Genomic DNA, 22,314 nt, shown 5'->3' with positions numbered 1-22,314 from the left:
TCTTTTGTATTTCATGTATATATATATATATTGTAAGGGTGATAAATTGGGCGGAATGGAAATATACCCGGATACGGAATAATCTACCACCTTACAAAGATTAGAGGAAAAAAATAATTTACTTTACTTGATCTATCTACCTAGTAAAGAATAGAAGCTAGCCGTCGACTCCCTTGTAATGTATATGAGGTGTTATAAATGAAATTTGCTAGATGTTAGGCAAAATTGTTTTTAATGTAACTTTTACCGGGGTCGCTTAATACATAATGATGGCTAATAATGCTTAGTTATTCTAGCTTAATGCCAAGACTTAATTTAGATACATTAGAACGCCTTAGGTAGATAGTACATAAAATCTATGTTTTAAATTTAAGATGCCATTGGCATGGAATAGACAATGACACAGTAAAATTCATAAAATTGTTTCAAAATAAAAGCTCAGTAGTAAAGACAGGGTTCTTACTGTACACATACACTAAGAAGGTTCACTAAACTGTTCCAGGATACAAACATTTGCTTACTTGTAGGTGCGAAGACTGCAAGGTAGCTGGACGGCATCGGCCAAGCTCCCAAAACTCGATTTAACTTGATTCTTCACAACCGAAATGTTTCATTACAAAGATTTTCACCAAGTCTTATCCATAGAATTAAGTTGCCAACGTGAATGTGCAAAAGAAATAAATACGGAAAACGAAAGCGAAAAACGGAAAACCGAAAACTAAAAACGGAAACGCAAACGGAAACCCTGCAACAAAGAAAAAAACAAGATTATAATTTGTGCTGTGTGAAAATTTCGACACGTGGAATTTTCCCGATCAAACACAACTCACCTATTGAACTCCTGGCCACCAATGGTTTTCAGGAGTCCACCCACAACCCATTATCCTCATTTATTTGGGAAGGTAAAATAACTGGAACTGAAAGGGAAATCATGAAATTAGGATTTTCTCTAACCAAACCGCCATTTTGTCGAATCCACATTACTTGATTTTTCACTCACCATAATTGATGAAACATTGAAATACGTTAGGATGACTAAATTTATAACTATTGTATTTTCCCAGGCGAAGCCATGGGCGAAAAGGAGTGAGATTTTCCTGGAACGAAAAAATTCGTCTTCACATGTTGACTCCAGAAAAATTCTAAATCTCACCAATCGGTGTTGCCAGACGCAACCCGAGTGTGGCCGCTCTCAGTTAGTTTGATCATGAAGCCAATTCATTTTTGAATATTTGCGGAACCTAAGGATATATTATAAGAACCGTTTTGTTAATGACTTAACAATAAACAAATGATATTATGGTTTTATTTAATTATTTTGTTTTATTTTTACGACAATTGACAACGAAGCAAACGCCATCTATTGTGGCTCGAATGAACTCTGAACATCGACCCACGCGTAGTTCTGCACCTTGATGCTAGGTGGCACCAACATACTTTGAACAAAATAGATTTTTATTAAAAGCGAAACGCTAGTTAGTAGTTCAAAATTTACAACGTCACAATACTTCCCCTCCTACGAAAAGGTTCAACAGGTTGAACCACGCTGCCCTCAGCGTCATCCAACAACTACTAACAATTTGCCTGAAACAAACAAAAAAAACACAGAAGTTACGCGTGAACGCACATCTACTACTAACAAGGAAAATTGTCTAACAAAATAAATATACTGAAAACAGTGTAAGGTTTTATACATTATACTTAACTACACAACCCTAACTTCTAAAAAGAATATATACAAAAAAACTTCATGGTGTCTAAGACACTTGAGTGGAAACATCTTGGCATCATTCTTCAGCTGACTGATAGAATGCGTCTAGGCCTACGGTGGTTCACTCTTTTAAACTACCATCGTAATATTTGTTACTCAACAAATACGGAAAATCTGGTTGTGAACGGGTCCATCTGATATGGCAACCGTTCTCTATCCCATTCGGAAAAATAAAACCGAATCAAAATCGGAATATGAGAAAAAAAAACGAAATAACTCTCCTAGAAAATAGATCTCGGGACAGAATCGGAAAAATAACAGAAATGATCCATTATCTAGAAGGAAAACGAAAACAAAACACAAAACCCCCCCTTTTCGTTATCCCCAAAGTACGATATTTGCATTTTTACTTTCTCTACCGGTTGGTCTACCACAAGCATTCCAATCATCACATATTCATCCCTACATACATCCACTACATTCATCCTCAACTGAACCATGGTAATGTAACTGTTAATTCAGAACATCACTACACTCATACAAATTCCTAATTGAATATTGATAACTTAAATATTCAAACAGTTTAGACCAAACTAAGTAATGGCAAATATCTACTTCTTAATATCCTTAATATGCCAAGTGCCTATTGGGTGGTTGTCAGCTACTCTAACTAGTTCGTAAACCAAAGGTGACAAAACCTTGACAACCCTGCACTTTTCATACTTAGGTGCCAGCTTAGCTGCGAAAAAATTTGTAGCGTCGCTTTGTGGATAGGTCTTTTTCCACACTATATCCCCAACAGAATAGCTTGCAGACCTACGCCTTAAGTTGTAATGCGTTGCATACTCTGCATGAGCCTGAAACAAATTTCTCCTAACCTGACCAAATATGTCCTCCAAAGTTCCAAACTTTCCTGCGTATTCCTCCCTTGGAATTCCGGCCTCGTACTCCTTATCCGTGTCCTTATAGAAGGAACCATTTAAAACCGGTTCTCTAGCGTGGACAAGGAAGAACGGGGAGAATCCAGTGGATTCATTAACCGCACTGTTTATGGCGAACTGGACCTTGTACAGGTTTTCGTCCCAGGACCTGTGGTTATCTTTCACAAAAGCGGCTACAGCAGTCATAACAACCTTATTGTACCTCTCAACAAGGTTAACTTGCGGAGTGTACAGTGGTGTGTAGTGTAATTTCGGAATATTATAACGCTTAATGAGATTACGGAATTCAGATCCTGTAAATTGGGACCCATTGTCCACAATCACAGTCTCTGGAACACTATGGTTCAAAAATACAAAATTCTCTAGCGCTTTAACAACAGCGGCACCTGTGGCACGCCGTAACGGAAACAACATTGTATATTTCGAAAAACAACACGTCACCACAAAAGAAATGTAAATCCTGATTTAGACCTAGGCAAAGGTCCGACTAAATCAGCCGAAATGACCTGAAAAGGTCTCTCGCAGACTTTAGGCTTCCCTAGCAGACCTGGAGTGGCTGATGTCGTGTGTTTATACGCAGAGCAAGTATCACAATTCTTAACGTACTCAACCACGTCCTTATACATACCACGCCAAAAATATCTGAGGGATAATCTGCGATGAGTTTTGAACACACCAAAATGACCTGCAGTTGCATCTGCATGGTTTTGTTGCATAATTCTAAGGATGTCGTTCTTGTGGACTACCTCTTTCCAGTCGAACTCACTGAGAAGCTGGTATTTACATTTACTGTAACGATATAGTTTATCGTTCAAAATACTAAAATTCGGAAAATTTGCTGGATTGATTTTACAGCCATTAAATGTTTTGTCATACCAGTCATCTACCAAAACTTGTTGACTAGAGTTATCATTACGATCACCAACTACATCTACGTGTATGAGTCTCGACAAGGTATCCGGAACTACATTATCACAACCCTTCCTATGTTCGATAACAAAATTATACTGTGATAATCTACAACCCCATCTGGCGAGTCGTCCTGAGGGATTTTCTAAATTTAAGAACCACTTTAGGGATGCATGGTCTGTGATAATTGTGACTGGCTTGGAACCAAAATAAGCCTGAAATTTCTCCACTGCAAAAATCACAGCTAGAGCCTCGCGTTCCGTCGCGCTGTAATTCCTTTCGTTTTTATTTAGGCTCCTACTGACATACGCAATGGGATGATCGCAACCATCGGTTTCTTGCGTTAGCATACCGCCAACACCATATGCAGAAGCATCACAATGTATTTTGAATGGTTTTTCTAAATTCGGTACCGCAAGAACAGGTGCGGTTACCAACGCATTCTTCAATGTATTAAATGCTACCTCTGCCTGTTCGCTCCACTCAAATTTAGGTGCGTTCTTTCCTTTACTCGTTAGTCTATTGAGTGGTGCAGCGATGGTTGAAAAATTCCTAATAAAGCGCCTGTACCAAGAACAAGTGCCTAGGAAAATCTTTACCTCCTGTGCAGTTTTTGGGGTCGGAAAGTTCAAAACTGCGGCAACTTTTCCAGGATCTGTGCGTAAACCAAATTCGTCCACTATATACCCTAAATATTTCAAAGAGTTTCTAAAAAAATTACATTTATCAAAATTTATGGATAGTTGAGCCATTTTTAGTTTATCCAGAACTCTGTTTAATAAAATTAAATGGGTTTCAAAATCAGCAGAACAAATAACAATATCATCTATATAACAAAATACTATTCCATTTTCAATATCACTACAAAAATTTTGATTAAATAACTGGTCCATTAACCTCTGCTGTCGTGCTGGTGCACCGCATAGGCCAAACGGCATGACTTTAAATTTGAATAACCCTCTACCAGGAACTGTAAAACTGGTTTTTTTCCTGAGAGTCGTTAGCTAATGGAATTTGCCAGAAACTTGAACTTAAATCAATCGATGATAAAACCTTGCCTCTTTCAAGCTATCTAGAATTTGTGGAATGTACGGTATTGAGTATGAATCCCCCTTTGTCACTGAATTTAATTTCCTGCAATCTAGGCAAAATCTCCAGTCTCCATTTGCCTTTTTCACTAAGATTGCTGGGTTATTCCAAGGGCTTTCACTCGGAGTAACTACGTCCATTTCCAGCATCCTATCTAACTCTTTACTTAAAGTTTCCTTCTTTTCGGGAGAAAGTGGATATTGTTTTATTTTTATTGGCAAGGCATCACCGGTGTCAATAACATGTTCAATTAATTTTGTTCTACCCAATCCTATTTTCTCTGAAGAAATATCTAAAAATTTATTTACTACAGACTGGGCTAATTCTTTCTGTTGAGATGATAAGTCTTCAAAAGAAGTGATGGTATGAATTTGTTTATTATCAATCGCACAAATATTGTAAAATTGAGAAGGTGCCTTAATTAATTCTAAATTATCAAAAATGCCAGGGGCTAACTGAAATGTTTTCCAAAAGTCACAGCCAAAAATAACATCCGCTATTATAGAGGGTACTACAAAAAATTTTATTATGTGAGTTACGGAATTATAAGTAATCGGAATAAACATATAACCCATGCAATCAAGTTTGTCTCCATTTGCCACTGAAAATGTGGTATCAATACTGCTATGCAGTTTATAACCGAATCTCAAAAAAACCTTGTGCGCCTGGTTACCCAAAATTGACGCGCAAGCACCGGAATCTAGTAAACCTGTAATCTCAAAACCGTCAACAAAAACCTTTAAATGTGGCCTACAGTCTCGTTTATCCACTGAATACAGAACTGTGTCAGGTAAAAGGGATGTTTTGTTGTTAATGACCAAGTTCTTTACTTGTGTCTCTGCACAGTTCTTACTAATTAGTTTTTTTGAATTTTTGTCCGGAGCGGGTTTACTAATCGCCTTTTTACTACAACTTGGACATGTCTTTACTGTAAAGTTCTGACGTCCACACGAAAAACATCTAATAAATTTCGGAACTGTCCTGCAAAATTTAAAGGAATGGTTACCCTTGCCGCACTTGTAACATAGTTGTTTATTTGTTTTCGTAAAATCAGTGCCTTTACTTGTATCAACCTTAGGTGCAGGTGTGACTGAAAGTGTGTTTATCTGTTTTGTCACTTGTTTGTAAGCAAACTCTGAACTTAAAGTTGCCTTACTGTTAGTAGGCTCAGAAAATAAGGCGGAACGCTGCCTCGCAGCCTCTAGTTTGCGACACTTTTCCTTCAACATTGCGACAGACTTAATGTCAACAAGAGCCAATTGTTCTGAGTAAAAAGGGCGAATATTATGTAATAAAATTTGTAACTTTTGTTCTTCGGAAAGTGGTGTTGACAACCTTGAAAACATGCCAAACATTACAGCGAAATAGATAGACACAGGTTCTTCAGAGCCTTGTGTTCTTGCTCGAATTTCACCTAGCAACCTGTAGTCATAATCTACTGCATCAAATTCCTCTAAAAATAAAGTTCTCAATTCTGACCAAGACGAAACTTGACATTTGTTGCCTCTGTACCATAACAATGCTCGGCCTGTAAAAAGATGAAATGCAGAAACAAATAATTTTCCATCTGAAACGCCATAAGATCTTTTATATTCCTCAACGCGTTCGATGAAACTGCGCGGATCACCCTGTCCGTTGAAATGTAACTTCCACTTGGCCACATTTTTATCACCAGTGCAGTCAACGGCGGTACTCTCGGAATCCAGTGATTCGTCGTGAGACGACTCATTGTCAGCATCTAATCTGGAAATCAAACTCTGCAACTTTGTATGTAATTCACTCTTCCTACTTATTAAGCTGAGTTCGGAACACTGTATTCTCAAAATTCTAAAGTACAAATGTGAAGCTAAAGCTTTAGACCTACAGAGGGCATGTCTATCTTTAGTGTCAGAACACTTTTTTAATAAATCTTCTAAGTCTTGAAGTTTTTTAGTAATAACCCCTAACTCACTTTCAGAAGAGAAATCTGTCTCTAAAATTGATTCAGAAGGAATTTCCTGAATTAATTGTTTTAACTGTTTCTTTAAACCTAGCACTGTAGGTGCTGGAGTTTCGGAACGAATGGATACCTCATAACACAATTCGTCCTTCAAAAGTGAATGAAACTGGGCAAAAGTCTGTTCCATTGTGTTAAGTCAAAACACATTTAACAAAATATCGAGCTTGTGTAACTGTCTATGTTTAGCCTTATACAAATTGGTTAAACACAAACACAAAAGAAGTTATTTAAACTATTAAATATACACAAGCAAAATACACAACAAAAACAATATTCTTAAGTCTATCCTAACTATTTTATCAATTATGTTCCTATTCCAAAATATTGTTAATAATACAAGCACATATTATTACTATAGTAAACAAAATATAACAAAATAAAACTTCCCAAAATTGAATAAATGATTGTAAGGTGCAGTATCACCTTTATGAGTACACAGTGTGTTACAACCTTTACAATTACAAAAGTAAACAGGCAGCAAAGTTGCAATGAACTCTGACTAGCATATTATCTTTCAAAAAAAAACAAAGAGATTGTGCAATGGTTTGATGACTGTTACTTTACACTTTTAACACATAACCTAAAATACAACAAAATCTGTTTCTAAATGTCACTTTAAACTACCAGCATTCACTTAAACTTAACATGTTTTGTGTGTGAAGTAGCTTTTATCATAACCTTAACACAGCTCTAAACAAAATTTCAACAAAATAATGAAGTATCAAGTCACTGAAAAAAAAATTGTTCATAACTTCATACTTGAACTTAATGTAATCTCTGAATATAGTTTATATATTTAGTTTCACAAGTTGTAACTCTTAGTATTTATAAATGTATGTGTGTAACTAGTTAACAGGACATAGCGTTTCAAAACTTTAATTATACTAAGTTACCGGAATTTTCAAACATAAGATGTACTTACTATTGAAAGCAATACCCAACAACAACTCAGTTAAGCAATGTTTATTACTAAACTGAAGGCAAACATTCACTTATACACCTCCAAGGTAAGTCGATAACATAATTAAACGGCATAAGCACCATTTATAAAGTGTTGATTAAGTAAGAAAAAAAATGTTGGACTATACTCAGAAAATTACTTAAACTATCAAACAAAATTTCTAACTATTAGTTATTATTTAGTTAGTTAACCATAAAAAACAGCTTAGTGCTCTTTGGAATGTGTCACTACTTAGAAAATTGTACAATCAGCGGAGTACATTTCATAAAATTCACAAAATTTCTCAAAATATACTGAAATAACTATATAAAAAAACGTTCGGGCGCCATTTGTAAGGGTGGTAAATTGGGCGGAATAGAAATATACCCGGATACGGAATAATCTACCACCTTACAAATATTAGAGGAAAAAAAATAATTTTACTTACTTGATCTATCTACCTAGTAAAGAATAGAAGCTAGCCGTCGACTCCCTTGTAATGTATATGAGGTGTTATAAATGAAATTTGCTAGATGTTAGGCAAAATTGTTTTTAATGTAACTTTTACCGGGGTCGCTTAATACATAATGATGGCTAATAATGCTTAGTTATTCTAGCTTAATGCCAAGACTTAATTTAGATACATTAGAACGCCTTAGGTAGATAGTACATAAAATCTATGTTTTAAATTTAAGATGCCATTGGCATGGAATAGACAATGACACAGTAAAATTCATAAAATTGTTTCAAAATAAAAGCTCAGTAGTAAAGACAGGGTTCTTACTGTACACATACACTAAGAAGGTTCACTAAACTGTTCCAGGATACAAACATTTGCTTACTTGTAGGTGCGAAGACTGCAAGGTAGCTGGACGGCATCGGCCAAGCTCCCAAAACTCGATTTAACTTGATTCTTCACAACCGAAATGTTTCATTACAAAGATTTTCACCAAGTCTTATCCATAGAATTAAGTTGCCAACGTGAATGTGCAAAAGAAATAAATACGGAAAACGAAAGCGAAAAACGGAAAACCGAAAACTAAAAACGGAAACGCAAACGGAAACCCTGCAACAAAGAAAAAAACAAGATTATAATTTGTGCTGTGTGAAAATTTCGACACGTGGAATTTTCCCGATCAAACACAACTCACCTATTGAACTCCTGGCCACCAATGGTTTTCAGGAGTCCACCCACAACCCATTATCCTCATTTATTTGGGAAGGTAAAATAACTGGAACTGAAAGGGAAATCATGAAATTAGGATTTTCTCTAACCAAACCGCCATTTTGTCGAATCCACATTACTTGATTTTCACTCACCATAATTGATGAAACATTGAAATACGTTAGGATGACTAAATTTATAACTATTGTATTTTCCCAGGCGAAGCCATGGGCGAAAAGGAGTGAGATTTTCCTGGAACGAAAAAATTCGTCTTCACATGTTGACTCCAGAAAAATTCTAAATCTCACCAATCGGTGTTGCCAGACGCAACCCGAGTGTGGCCGCTCTCAGTTAGTTTGATCATGAAGCCAATTCATTTTTGAATATTTGCGGAACCTAAGGATATATTATAAGAACCGTTTTGTTAATGACTTAACAATAAACAAATGATATTATGGTTTTATTTAATTATTTTGTTTTATTTTTACGACAATTGACAACGAAGCAAACGCCATCTATTGTGGCTCGAATGAACTCTGAACATCGACCCACGCGTAGTTCTGCACCTTGATGCTAGGTGGCACCAACATACTTTGAACAAAATAGATTTTTATTAAAAGCGAAACGCTAGTTAGTAGTTCAAAATTTACAACGTCACAATATATATGTAAGTACAGGTATGGCATTACACATGAGACCCTTTCAAGTTCAAACCTTTGAAAGGATTCTTTTTACCTAAGGTTGCTTGTGATAATAAAACCGCTATTAAACGTATAAATTATACAATACATCTCGATAAAGATGGTGGCCTCGAAACGGGTGTTGTGTGTGGCGGCCATTATATTACCGCACGGCAATGTACCTATAGTATGCGACAGGTTTAGATGGCAATCGGGGTATGAGGTGAGGGCGCACCGATATTTAATACTAGCTGATGCCCGCGACTTCGTGTCCGCGTGGATTAAGGTTTTTATCCCGTGGGAACTCTTTGATTTTCCGGGATAAAAAGTAGTCTATGTCACTCTCCGTGCTTTCAACTATCTTCATGCAAAAAATCACGTCGGTTGGTTAGGTTAGGGCGTGAAGGAAGGACAAACGAATAAACAAATACACTTTCGCATTTATAATATTAGTATAGAAGTATAGATTCACCATCATCATCTCTCAGAATAAAAAGAGCTTAAGCCATTGTCCATCGCGCTGGCCAAGTGTGGATTGGCAAACCTTTTAGAATAATTATTATGGAGATGGATGGATATGTAACATAGTGTATATCCGTGTTTATAGATTTCTAGTAGGTAAAGGTACCTACAAAGTCTCTGACCTAAGCCGCGGACGGACATGGCGTAATTATAAGGGTTCCTTTTTGATACGGAATCCTAAAAATGCGTAAAAATGCACGTAAAATATTTCGTGGTGAAGCTTCCACTAAAAAGTAACTGAACCAAATAATTAGTCTTAACCCGGGGAGGGAAGCCCGCGAGCTCTCAACTGGCAATACTTAATTTTGGATTACGCAATGAGGTCAACGACCGAGGGCGCCGCACGTAAGATTAGTGTGGATTAAATCTGTATATATATATAAAATTCAAAGTTCTGACTGACTGACTGACTTATAATCAACGCACAGCCTAAACCGCTGCCTGGTCCTAGAGATATGAAATTTGTAGTGTTCTTCGTGACTATGAAAAGATTTTTCGGAATTCCACCCTTAAGTGGGGATTTAAAATTTATGTAGTCTGTGCGGAGGAAGTCGCAAGCATAAGTTTGTCTAAGTATATAAAAGGAAAAGCTGACTGATCACAGAGTTTTATGCTGGTTCTTCTCGGTAGGAAAGGTATTCCGAACCAGTGGTATATAAATGCATTTGACGATTAAAAAGTGCTTGTAACAATTGAATAAAAAATATTTTAATTTATTTATTAATTTATGATCTATCAACGCACAGCTCAAACTATGGATCGGGCTTTTTGGCAAGCAGATAGCTATTATGACATAGACATCCGCTAAGAAAGGATTTTTGAAAATTCAGCCCCAGAGTTAGTAAAATAGGGGTTGAAATTTTGTGATATCCACGCGGAAGAAGTCGCGGACATTTATATATATGTGGGAATATCCACGGATTTGAGGACGAAAACTCACTTATACAAATTACACCGAAACTTCTTTATTTTTATCACGAGAAAATTAAAACGTCTTACATTACATCTTTTCAATCTGACAAGTGACAATTAACTATTTTTGAGTTTGACAGTTCGAAACTTCATTATTCTTACGACACTGATATCTAGTAATACCAACACACACAAAAAAAACCGGCCAAGTGCGAGTTAGGCTCGCGACACAAGGGTTCCGTACTACAGTCTTATTTTTTCGACATTTTGTACGATAATTCAAAAACTATGATGCATAATAATAAATAAAAATCTGTTTTAGAATGCACAGGTGAAGCCCTTTCATATGATACCCCACTTGATATAATTATATTATTACTTTGAAAGTTGAAAGTTAATTATTTGTTCATGAACACATTTTTTTTGTAATGTAACCACAAATTCACGGTTCTAGGTCAACGGGAAGTATCCTTTAGGTTTTCTCGACAGACACGACGGACAGACAACAAACTGATCCTATAAGGGTTCCTTTTTTCCTTTCGAAGTACGGAACCCTAAAAAGATTAAAGTTCATGCAACATTGCGTGAATGTTTCCTAGAAATATTACTCAAAGTCCAGCCATAACATTTTGGTAGGTATTAAAACTTCCTGCTGAGTCATAGATAAACGAGAATTTTATAACGTAGGCGAACTTGTTTTACAAGATAGGGACTTGCCACTTACTAGAAAGAAAACAGTACCTTAGTACGCGGCCGAAAGTAATGTACATCGGCCTTTAGAATGACATTTCGGCTTTGTAGAGCGTTGCCTCTGTCACTTTTACCTATATGACTTTTTGTCGGTCTCAACGACAGGGACAACGCTCTACAAATCCGCTATCTCTTTCTAAAGGTCGATGTACATTACTTTATGCCGCGTACTGTAAGTATTTTAATTTAAATATTTTTTGTTTCAGTTTTAGATAGAGATATCACTGGCAAATTGCAAACATATTAAAACACTGGATATAGTATGTACATTTAAAAAACCGGATTCACTTTCGGTACCTAACTCAAGCTCTCAAGCAAGAAACCGCCGAGTTTCTTGCTGGTTCTTCTCGGTAGGAACGGCATTCCGAACCAGTGGTAAATTAAAACTACCTGACTATTCATAAGTGCTTGTAAAAAGTTTACATGAATAAAAAAAACATTCTATTCTATTCTAAGCGATATTATGCTCTACACTTAACTTCTAACAAAATGTGGAGGCTTCGACGTCACTGGCAGGCGTTAAATGTTAGTATATTTGACGCAGATTGTCCTAAAAAAGCCCTATTTTGCTTTGATTTCACGTCACCATAGCCGGCATATTTGACATATAGTCGATTTAGGATCAAAAAGAGAGTTGACTCACTCTAGTTCACTCTGGTTGAGGTTTTAATTATAAAAGCGTAAACAGATTCCCTACACGTGACCCTGTTACGTAAAATGCCAGAAGCGCTAACTGTGTTCCGGGAACTGATTACATACTAGGTTTCCACTTAAAATGTTGCTAGGGATGTGATTTTTCATTTTGTACAATAGTATATTTCATTACAAGTGTGGAAAGGCTGTCATTGCAAAGAGTGCCGACAAATGTCTACCCGGGCCGAGGCGCAGCCGAAGGCGAGGGTTGACAGTCGGAACAAGTTGCAATGACGGTTCCGCACGTGTACTGAACGACTATTTTTAATACAGTTGCGAAAAAATGAAGCAATTTAATAAAATAATAAAAACACAATAAACTCAACTGACTTAACATTTTCTGAAAAACTATTTGCTTTTTTCTCTTCTCTCCACGCAATAAATTCGTCGTATGTAGATATGTAGCGACTTTTTGACTTTTCCGGTAAAATGTTCTCCGAAGCATTTTGTGCAATTATACTGAGTTCCGGTGGTGTTAATTCAAAAAAACTAGGGTCGAAATTACTCATTTTGTGCAACAAACAACTAAACTCGCATAGAAAATTTCTGAAAAATGGCGCCAACCGTAGAATATAAGCAGAGTTTTTTTTTCTTAGGTTAATCAGTTTAGTGTCTGAGGGGCCCGACGTCTCAACACAAGCTGAGTGGCCTACCTGTTCGAGGTGTTGCACTGCTGTACAGGACGATATTGCCTACACCATATACCACCTATATACCTCGAATAAACATTATTCTATTCTATTCTATTCTATTCTATTCTATTCTATTCTATTCTATTCTATTCTATTCTATTCTATTCTATTCTATTCTATTCTATTCTATTCTATTCTATTCTATTCTATTCTATTCTATTCTATTCTATTCTATTCTATTCTATTCTATTCTATTCTATTCTATTCTATTCTCTTCTATTCTATTCATTCTGGTAGGCAAATGGAACTATGCCCATACGCCCAAATCTTCAGTAGAAGTTTTTTATTGATATGAAATGAAAATGCAATTTAATGAGATGAAATGAAATGAAATCTAACCAAACTCATTCAATCAAATCATTAAATCTGATATTGAAACAAATTAGTAGCTTCTTTTTAGAAATATACGTATTTGCATGAATCATAATCTACTTCTATGATTTTTTTTAGTAAAAACTTCATGGTTGGTTTTTCTTTTTAATAGACATTATTTTGACAGTTGGGAAAGAGAACGCACGAGTTCGGGAAAGGTAAAAAAAGCACGAGTATGTAATAGCCCACATCCCTAACGCTATACGTCCCTGCAATACGCCACTTTTTGATCAACTTCTTTAGGCCGAAAACACTGTATTATCTCTACGTAGTACACATTTTTTTTTAAATTCAGATACAAGTTAGCCCTTGACTGCAATCTCACCTGGTGGTAAGTGATGATGCAGTCTAAGATGATAGCGGGCTAACCTGGAAGGGGTATGGCAGTTTTTATTAAACCCTTTGGTTTCTACATGGCATCGTACCGGAACGCTAAATCGTTTGGCGGCACGGCTTTGCCGGTACACATCAGGCATAACAATAGCAACAAGTCGCTTCCCGTCATCTGTCTCTAAGTACCTACGCTTAGATCTTTTAAACTACACAACAGATTTTAATGGAATTTTCATCAATAGATGGGTGATTGAATAGGAAGGTTTAATAGGTGTAGTTTAATTTGTTGTAATATGACGATAAAATTGTTGAATTTTTTTAAGGGGAAAAATTGAAAAGTATAATCTTAAATTAAAGGTATAATATAATAACGTGTAGAGAGGGATGAGTGACCCGTTTACTGGCCGTCTCAAGCAATACAGCCTTGTGTATCCGGCCCTCGAGCCGACAGCCACGCGAGGGCCTCTTGAGATGTCGATCGAGGCCTCGCTATCAGGCCACTGACCGAAACGGACCCGTGAACTGCGCTTTTTAGGGTTCCGTACCTTAGAAGGAAAAACGGAACCCTTATAGGATCACTTTGTTGCTGTCTGTCTGTTTGTCAAGAAACCTACAGGGTGATTCGCGTTGACCTAGAATCATGAAATTTGGCAGGAAGGTTGGTCTGAAAACCATGAATTAGTGGTAACATCACACAAAAAAAATTGAATCGTTGTCATGAACTAATAATTAGTATTTTAAATTTTCGCAGTAAGCTAACTATATCAAGTGGGGTATCATATGAAAGGTCTTCACCTGTGCATTCTAAAACAGATTTTTATTTATTTTTATGCATCACAGTTTTTGAATTATCGTGCAAAATGTTGAAAAAATACGACTGCAGTACGGAACCCTCGTTGCGCGAGCCTGACTCGCACTTCATTTTTTGATTTGACATATAAAATACTAAATACTTCTCTGGGGAACGCGTCCCATCTTAGGCCACATCATCACTTTCCATCAGGAGTGGTTGTGGTCCAGCGTTTGCCTATTATGAAAAAAAACCTGATCTCCAGTAGGTAGGTACTGGGTATGCAAATGCAATGGATATTATCGGAGTCCTATCGGCCGTGAGATGGGTTTACCTCGCCGATATAATTAATCCAATAAGGTCAGGGACACAGATAACTCGGGAAGATATTACTATGTAGTTTCCAATTTCGCTCTTGATTATCACAGTTTCGTACACGAAGGGCGCCATCGTAACATATAACATAACACGCTTTGAAATTTATTCTATTTGCTATCATCATCATCATCATCAACCGAAAGACGTCCACTGCTGGAAATAGGTCTCTTGTACTTTGTAGGTACTTCCACACGCCACGATCCTGCACCGCCTGAATCCAGCGGCTCCCTGCGACTCGTCTGATGTCGTCCGTCCACCTAGTAGTCTTCCAATACAGCGTCTTGCGGTGCGAGGTCGCCATTGCAGCACCTTGGGACCTCAACGTCTATCAGTTTTACGTTATACCTAGCAGTAATAGAAATACATGCTCTGTGAAAATTTCAACTCGTTACTGGCTACGATTCATGAGATACAGCCCGCTGACAGACAGACGGACGGATAGACAGCGGAGGCTTAGTAATAGGGTCTAGTTGGCACCCTTCGGGTACGGAACCATGATAATTATTATACCTAACCTTACATAATTTTTAAAAGAATAAAATAATTAGGTATACCTACCTATATTACGTAAAAAATGACTTCTCACGCATCATTTTTAACCGACTTCAAAAAAAGGAGGAGGTTCTCAATTCGTCGGAATCTTTTTTAACTTTTTGTGTCAAATTTCATGTGAAAAGTACGATTTAAGTCCTTATTTTAAAGGTGAACCGTACTTTTGGCATGACAGTTGACCCATTGAGTTAAAATGGCGCGTGAGAAGTCATTTTGTACCGACTATACTTTATTGACATTATACAGCTGCCACTTGAAAGAATAAGAACTCGAAAGAATTTCAAGTGGTAAAGTTGATGAGCTAAAAACCATCTCCAAAGTGGAGTACCTACTTATTATTTACTAGCTGATGCCCGCGACTTCGTCCGCGTGGAATTAGGTTTTTTAAAACTCCCCGTGGGAAATCTTTGATTTTCCGGGATAAAAACAAGCCTATGTCACTCTCCAGGTCTTTATCTAACCCATGCAAAAATCACGTCAATCCGTTGCACCGTTGCGACGTGATTGAAGGACAAACCAATAAACCAACAAACAAACACACTTTCGCATTTATAATAAGGGTACTGACTAGCTTACGCCCGCGATTTCGTCCACGTGGAAGTACACAAATTTCAAACACCTATTTTACTCCCTTAGGGGTTGCATTTCCAAAAATCCTTTTTTAGAGGATGTCTACGTTATAATAGCTATCTGCATGCCAAACAGCCTGATCCGTCCAGTAGTTTGAGCTGTGCGTTGATAGATCAGTAAGTTAGTCAGCTTTTCCTTTTATATATAAATAGAAGAAGAGACCTAGCTGATACCCGCGACTTCGTCAGCGTGGATTCAGGTCTTTCCACTTCCACTTCTATACTTATTCTGATTTCTTTGGTATTAACAAACAAAGAATACAATTGGGTTCATAATATCAAAATCAAAATATTAAATTCATCGTGGTATATTTACCGGATGTTCTAAAATCTAGATCAAACTAATATTTAGTTCACCCACACAACGCTAGCTATCTAGCTAGGCTTACGGAGGATTTATTGGACACGGGTAGACATCCCACGCGTTTTCCCCACCCCCCCTGGGTAGAAAGGTAAAAATCCCCATTATCCTAACTAGCTATTGCGTTCTACCTACGATGCTTATTACTATTAGGAAAATACTATAACATAGTACGCGACGGGTTGAAATGGCATTCGGGGAGGGAACGCCCCGTACACCCGCACAGCCCCCGCGCTAACCCGGTGCGGGAGAGCGCGGGTGATGTGCGGGTGAGCGGGACCGTTCCCCGCCGTATACCTCAGTCCCAAGACCCTATTATAGCAACTGATAATCACAAGTTTCTGGGTCCGATGCGTAGGTATATTCTGTTGCGTCATGTGTTGACAATCAGTCGCGAGGATCTGTGACGTCATCGCCGATGTTATCGATGGGCGATCGGGGCCCGATAAGATTGATAGCGGCCTAACATTTCACTCGGGAGCGGTTCGTGCCGTTTATTTTGTATAATATAAACATTTGAGGATATTTTCTTTTCTGATTTTCTTTTTGGATAACATCTGCCAAAGTTTTTGTAACTAGCATGACTATTATAGTTCACTTCTGACACACACATTTCATCTGTTATTAAATAGAATTTCCAATCTCTATCTTCCAATCGCAATCGTTTGAAATCTTCTATGTGACGATCGCAATCACCTGCGGAAAAATTGCACCAATCATTACACTATCAATTGTGATTGGGTGAATTTGTGCGATTCTTTGTGCAACAATGCATTGTACCCAATAGTGAGCGAGCTTCAACCAATCAGAGGTGATTGCGATCGTGACATTATAGCTGTCATTCTACCGCTCAGCCGTCCATAGTAGACTGAGTAAAAAATCTAGACAAAGGAACGTTTGCTTTCTCATTCACACTAAAAAGAGAGCACAGATAAAGTTACTAATGTCATAAACAGAGATGCAGCTAACTACAACGTTAGTTGCAAAACAAACTTTGAGAATGCGTGGCGTAATTGTATTTCTCATTCGTTATTTACTTGTTTTCACATAAAAAACGTTTAATACAAATATTGTTGATCGGTTAATACAAATATTGACTACTAAACAATGGTATTTTTTTTTTGTAGAGACAAACAGTTACAATTAGATAAATAGATAGTATATATTATATAAAAACACTTAAACCAAAGCAGTCTCCAATGAGAAATTAACACTTATAATAAAAATTATGTCCATAAAACACGGGCATAGTACGCGTATGAAAACTAGGCACAGAGTATTTAAAAGTAACTAGGTAGATAAACTTATGGAACACAGAACTAATTGTCGTGTTATTCATCGTTACGTCGTGCTATCGCTATCTCAGACGCGGTTACACAGTACTTTAGTCTAGTTTTTTATTCAGTCTACGATACTGAATAACAGATTGAGGCAAAAAGGCTCTACCGCGGTCCTGTTCAAATGGCAATGCGCTAAAGTTTGACGCAGAGGAGGGAGGAGGGCAGATCTGTGAGTTCCCAGTCACGTTTGATGAGCGATTATGTCGATATGATCGTGAAAGGTGACGCAACGACCGACATGCGGATTATTTACCGTGGGAGGATGAGCTGGAATGTAGTCTTATGTAAAACTGTTTTTTTTGTTATCACTTCATACTATGTAGATACTTAAACAACTTGTTAAGGTGGGAAAATTAAAAAAAAACCGGCCAAGTGCGAGTCAGGCTCGCGCAATGAGGGTTCCGTACTAGTCTTATTTTTTCGACATTTTGCACGATAATTCAAAAACTATGATGCATAAAAATAAATAAAAATCTGTTTTAGAATGTACATGTGAAGACCTTTCATATGATACCCCACTTGATATAGTCACTCACTTCGAAAGTTGAAAATACTAATTATTAGTTCATGACCACAATTTAATTTTTTTTGTGTGATCTAACCCTAAATTCACGGTTTTCAGATTTTTGCCCAAATGTCAGCTATAAGATCTACCTACCTGCCAAATTTCATTATTCTAGGTCAACTGGAAGTACCCTGTAGCTTTCTTGACAGACAGACGGACAGACAGACAGACAACAAAGTGATCCTATAAGGGTTCCGTTTTTCTTTTGAGGTACGGAACCCTAAAAACCGGCCAAGTGCGTGGCGGGCCACGCGCAATGTAGGGTTCCGTAGTCACAATCTTCGAAAAACAGATATAACTCCTTAACCTGTGAACCCTACTTAGCCATGATAGTTTTTCTTTAAAATTGATTATATATACTACTGATGTGAATTTTTTCACGTTCCTATATACTACCATTTGGCTGATAGAGGGGGGGGACGGACGTCAGACATCAGCTCGAAACTTCAGTCTAGTGCTGACGTCACTAAAATGGCATTAGCAATTTGCGGGACTTATAAAACTAACAACAGTAAAGAATACAATTTTTGTTTACGTATTTGTTCTGTTTGGCAACAGGAACACCACCTCCAGAGGGCCATATCGGGCACGGGGCTCATCATACCAACGCCGGAAGTATGCCAGGTGTCCGACGTGGAGTTCTACGAGCGATGCTACCCGCCCGACTACAAGATGCCCAAACAGCATATACACATGCAGCGTGAGTGCGATCAGCTTTTATTTGTCCGTCTTAATAATAATTTTAAAAAATATATTCAAAAGCCCAACTACGGTATGCACTGCACCATGCATGGGTGTGCTTATTAAATCCAGCATATTTCTTACCTTTTTAGGGTTCCGTCCGTCCGTCCGTCTGTCTGTCTGTCTGTCGGTCTGTCAAGAAACCTACAGGGTACTTCCCGTTGAACTAGACTCATGAAATATAGCAGGTAGGTAAATCTTATAGCAGACATTCGGGGAAAAATCTGAAAACCGTGAATTTGTGGTTACAATACACAATATAAATTAAATTGTGGTCATGATCTAATACATAATTAGTATTTTCAATTTTTGAAGTACGATAACTATATAATATCAAGTGGGGTATCATATGAAAGGTCTTCACTTGTGCATTCTAAATAAGATTTTTATTTATTTTTACGCATCATAGTTTTTGAATTATCGTGCAAAATGTTGAAAAAATACGACTGTAGTACGGAACCCTCGTTGCGCGAGCCTGAGTCGCACTTGGCCGGTATTTTTATCAAAATAGCGAGCCAACGAGCAGGCAGGTCACCTGAAGCTAAGTGATTACCGCCGCCTATGAACATTTGAAGCACGAGACTGCCAATACGTTGCTGGTCTTTTAGGAATTTGTTGATCCGCCCCTTGAATAACTATCTTGAAATCTAGTGGGAACATAGGGGAGTTGGTAGGGATGCAACGATGTATCGGAAAACGGATAAATATTGATTTATCGAAGTCTAAAATATCGATAATTAATCGATTTCACTAGATTATAACATGGGGTTATTCAAGGGGCGGACCAACAAATTCCTAATAAAAGGCCGGCAACGCATCGGCGGTTCCTCTGGTGCTGCAAATGTTCATGGGCGGCGGTAATCACTTAACATCAGGTGACCCGCCTGCTCGTTTGCTCGCTATATCTATTAAAAAAAAATCAAAAAAAATCGACGAAACATTGATACCTATCGATATATCGATAGTCCGCGATAGGTCGAGATGGCAATCGGGGTATGAGGCGGGGGGACGCCGCGCACACCCACACGTCACCCGCGCTCACCAGCACCGGGTTACGCGGAGCGGTGCGGGTGTGCGGGGCGTTCCCTTCCCGATTGCCATGTCGACCTTTCGCGTACTGTACTTACCAACCTCGTATTATCTCCGAAACTGAAAGATAAAAGGCGTCTGCAAAAAGAACCTGACTCCTGCATTTCCTGCGACCGTTAACGATAAGAAATCGCAAATGTCCCGTTGTTTCTTAAATAACACCTTCACATATACCTTATTACGAGTGCAATAATGTTGAAAATTGTATAGCAGTGACTTTTCAACCATATACAAGAATATCTGTTTGAGGAATTTCAACTTTATTTTTAATGCAGTAGAGTTGATATTCAGTTGTCTGCGTTTAATTATATGGTATGGGTAGGGCTGTCGCGAATGTTTTTGCATTAATGCTACGTCATTAGTGGTATTTAATTGCATGTTATTATGTTCAACGACTTCCAAAATATTATCAATGCGAAAATTGTTTTGTCAGTCGTAGTACACATGTCGTTTTAAATGAAGAATATTCTGACACTGAATTTCTTTCTGACAGTGAATATGTGGTTACATCACAAACAAAATTAAAAAGTGTTCATGAAAAAATACTTAGTATTTTCAATTTTCAAAGTATGATAAGTATACCAAGTCGGGTATCATATGAAAGGGCTTAACTTGTAAATTCTAAAACAGATTTTTATTTATTTTTAGGCATAATAGTTTTTGATTTATCGTGAAAAATGTCGATAAAATACGACTATAGTACGGAACCCTTAGTGCGCGAGTCTGACTCGCACTTGGCCAGTTTTCAAATTAATTAATACCGGGCAATAATAAGCCCCGAAAGTAGCGAACAGAGAAAGGTCAAATGTCATCGTCATAAATTAAATAAATAATGGAGGCAACTTTTTGAAAACAAGTTCCTCTGAAAATGACGCGTCGAAAAAAACTCATTACAAGCGACAGCCCTAATACAATAAATTCGCATACCAATCTTGCATTACTAAACAATTAGACGAACTGCGACTCTATAAATTGGTAATAAGATGCAATTTTCTTTGTATCCGTAATTGATACAGAATGCGTATGAGTCAACTCAATTACACCAGCCGCAACACAGCTGATGCTGATTGTATCAGCTGGGACTATGTGCATTCTGAAATATACACTTTGCTTATGTAATAAGATTGAATATAGATTTCAATTTCAATTTCAATTTCAATTTTTATTTATTGCATTTCCATAACTCATTACATCATATTAAGCATGTATAAAGTATTATGGATACCCAGTTTGGGTGTCGCAATTTGGTCCTTAGACCTTGGTAGGGAGACCGATATTATTATTTATTTTTATGTTCGTCGTTTAGGAAATCATTTACGGCATAGTAGCCCTTTTCTAATAAAAAGTTTTTTAATATTTTGTTGAATTTATTTTCATTGTTTATGTTACGAATTTTGTGTGGTAAATTATTATATATCTTTATAGACATTACGTAGGGACTCGAGGTATGCAGTACTAATTTTGATTGCGGAAGGTTTAATTTATTTGCATGTCTTTCGGGAAATCGACGGGATTTGATTTCTTTTTTTGTGTATAAGTGTATATTTCTTTTTACAAATTTGCATATTTCGAGGATATATATGGAAGGTAGGGTAAGAATTTTTAATTTTTTGAAATGAGGTGAACATGAGTCTGTAATTTTTATATTGACTAGTATGCGTATGCACTTTTTTTGTAGTATAAACAGATCATGGGCATTTGTGCTGTTTCCCCAGAGAATAACACCGTATCTCAAAAATGCGTAGCCATAAGCGTAATACGCGGCTAGTGCGGTTTTTAAGTTGGTAGTTCTTTTTAGTTCTCTGAGTCCATATATAAATTTAGATAGCTTTGTTTTTGTTTTTTCGATATGGCTCTTCCAATTTAAATTGCTGTCAATTTCAATGCCTAAAAATGTTAGCCTGTCAGTACATTCGATGTCCGTGTCATTAAAAGTATATTTAATATTTAATGATTCCTTTTGGTACGGTCGAAATTGGATTATTTTTGTTTTATTATAATTTATTTCTAATTTATGGTCATTCATCCAGTCAGTAATGTCACTTAATAGTCTAGTAATTTTTTCATTAAAATTATAATTTTTGGATAAAGGAAATAATAAAGAGATGTCATCCGCAAATAATACACAATATTCGTCAAACGTTTTCGGCAAGTCGTTTAT

At 37.2% G+C, this 22,314-nt stretch overlaps 1 protein-coding gene and 1 long non-coding RNA gene across 6 annotated transcripts in view; one reads left to right on the top strand and one right to left on the bottom strand.

Moving 5' to 3' along the window:
- E(Pc) (Enhancer of Polycomb) overlaps window positions 1-22,314 on the top strand; it is a 79,079-nt gene that overhangs the window by 14,852 nt on the left and 41,913 nt on the right. For all 5 annotated transcript variants that reach the window (XM_069507855.1, XM_069507854.1, XM_034982638.2 and 2 more), the window contains exon 2: window positions 18,882-19,023. In XM_069507855.1, the coding sequence (XP_069363956.1) occupies window positions 18,882-19,023 (142 nt within the window). The remainder of the gene's footprint in view (window positions 1-18,881; window positions 19,024-22,314) is intronic.
- Window positions 1-22,314, bottom strand: part of LOC138404331 (uncharacterized) — a 265,328-nt gene that overhangs the window by 217,558 nt on the left and 25,456 nt on the right. The gene's annotated exons all lie outside the window — the stretch shown is intronic.

Source organism: Maniola hyperantus, chromosome 27 (assembly GCF_902806685.2).
Source record: "Maniola hyperantus chromosome 27, iAphHyp1.2, whole genome shotgun sequence".
Taxonomy (NCBI): domain Eukaryota; kingdom Metazoa; phylum Arthropoda; class Insecta; order Lepidoptera; family Nymphalidae; genus Maniola; species Maniola hyperantus.
The sequence above is the reverse complement of the archived record's forward strand: the minus strand, read 5'-3'. Positions and strand labels throughout refer to the sequence as shown.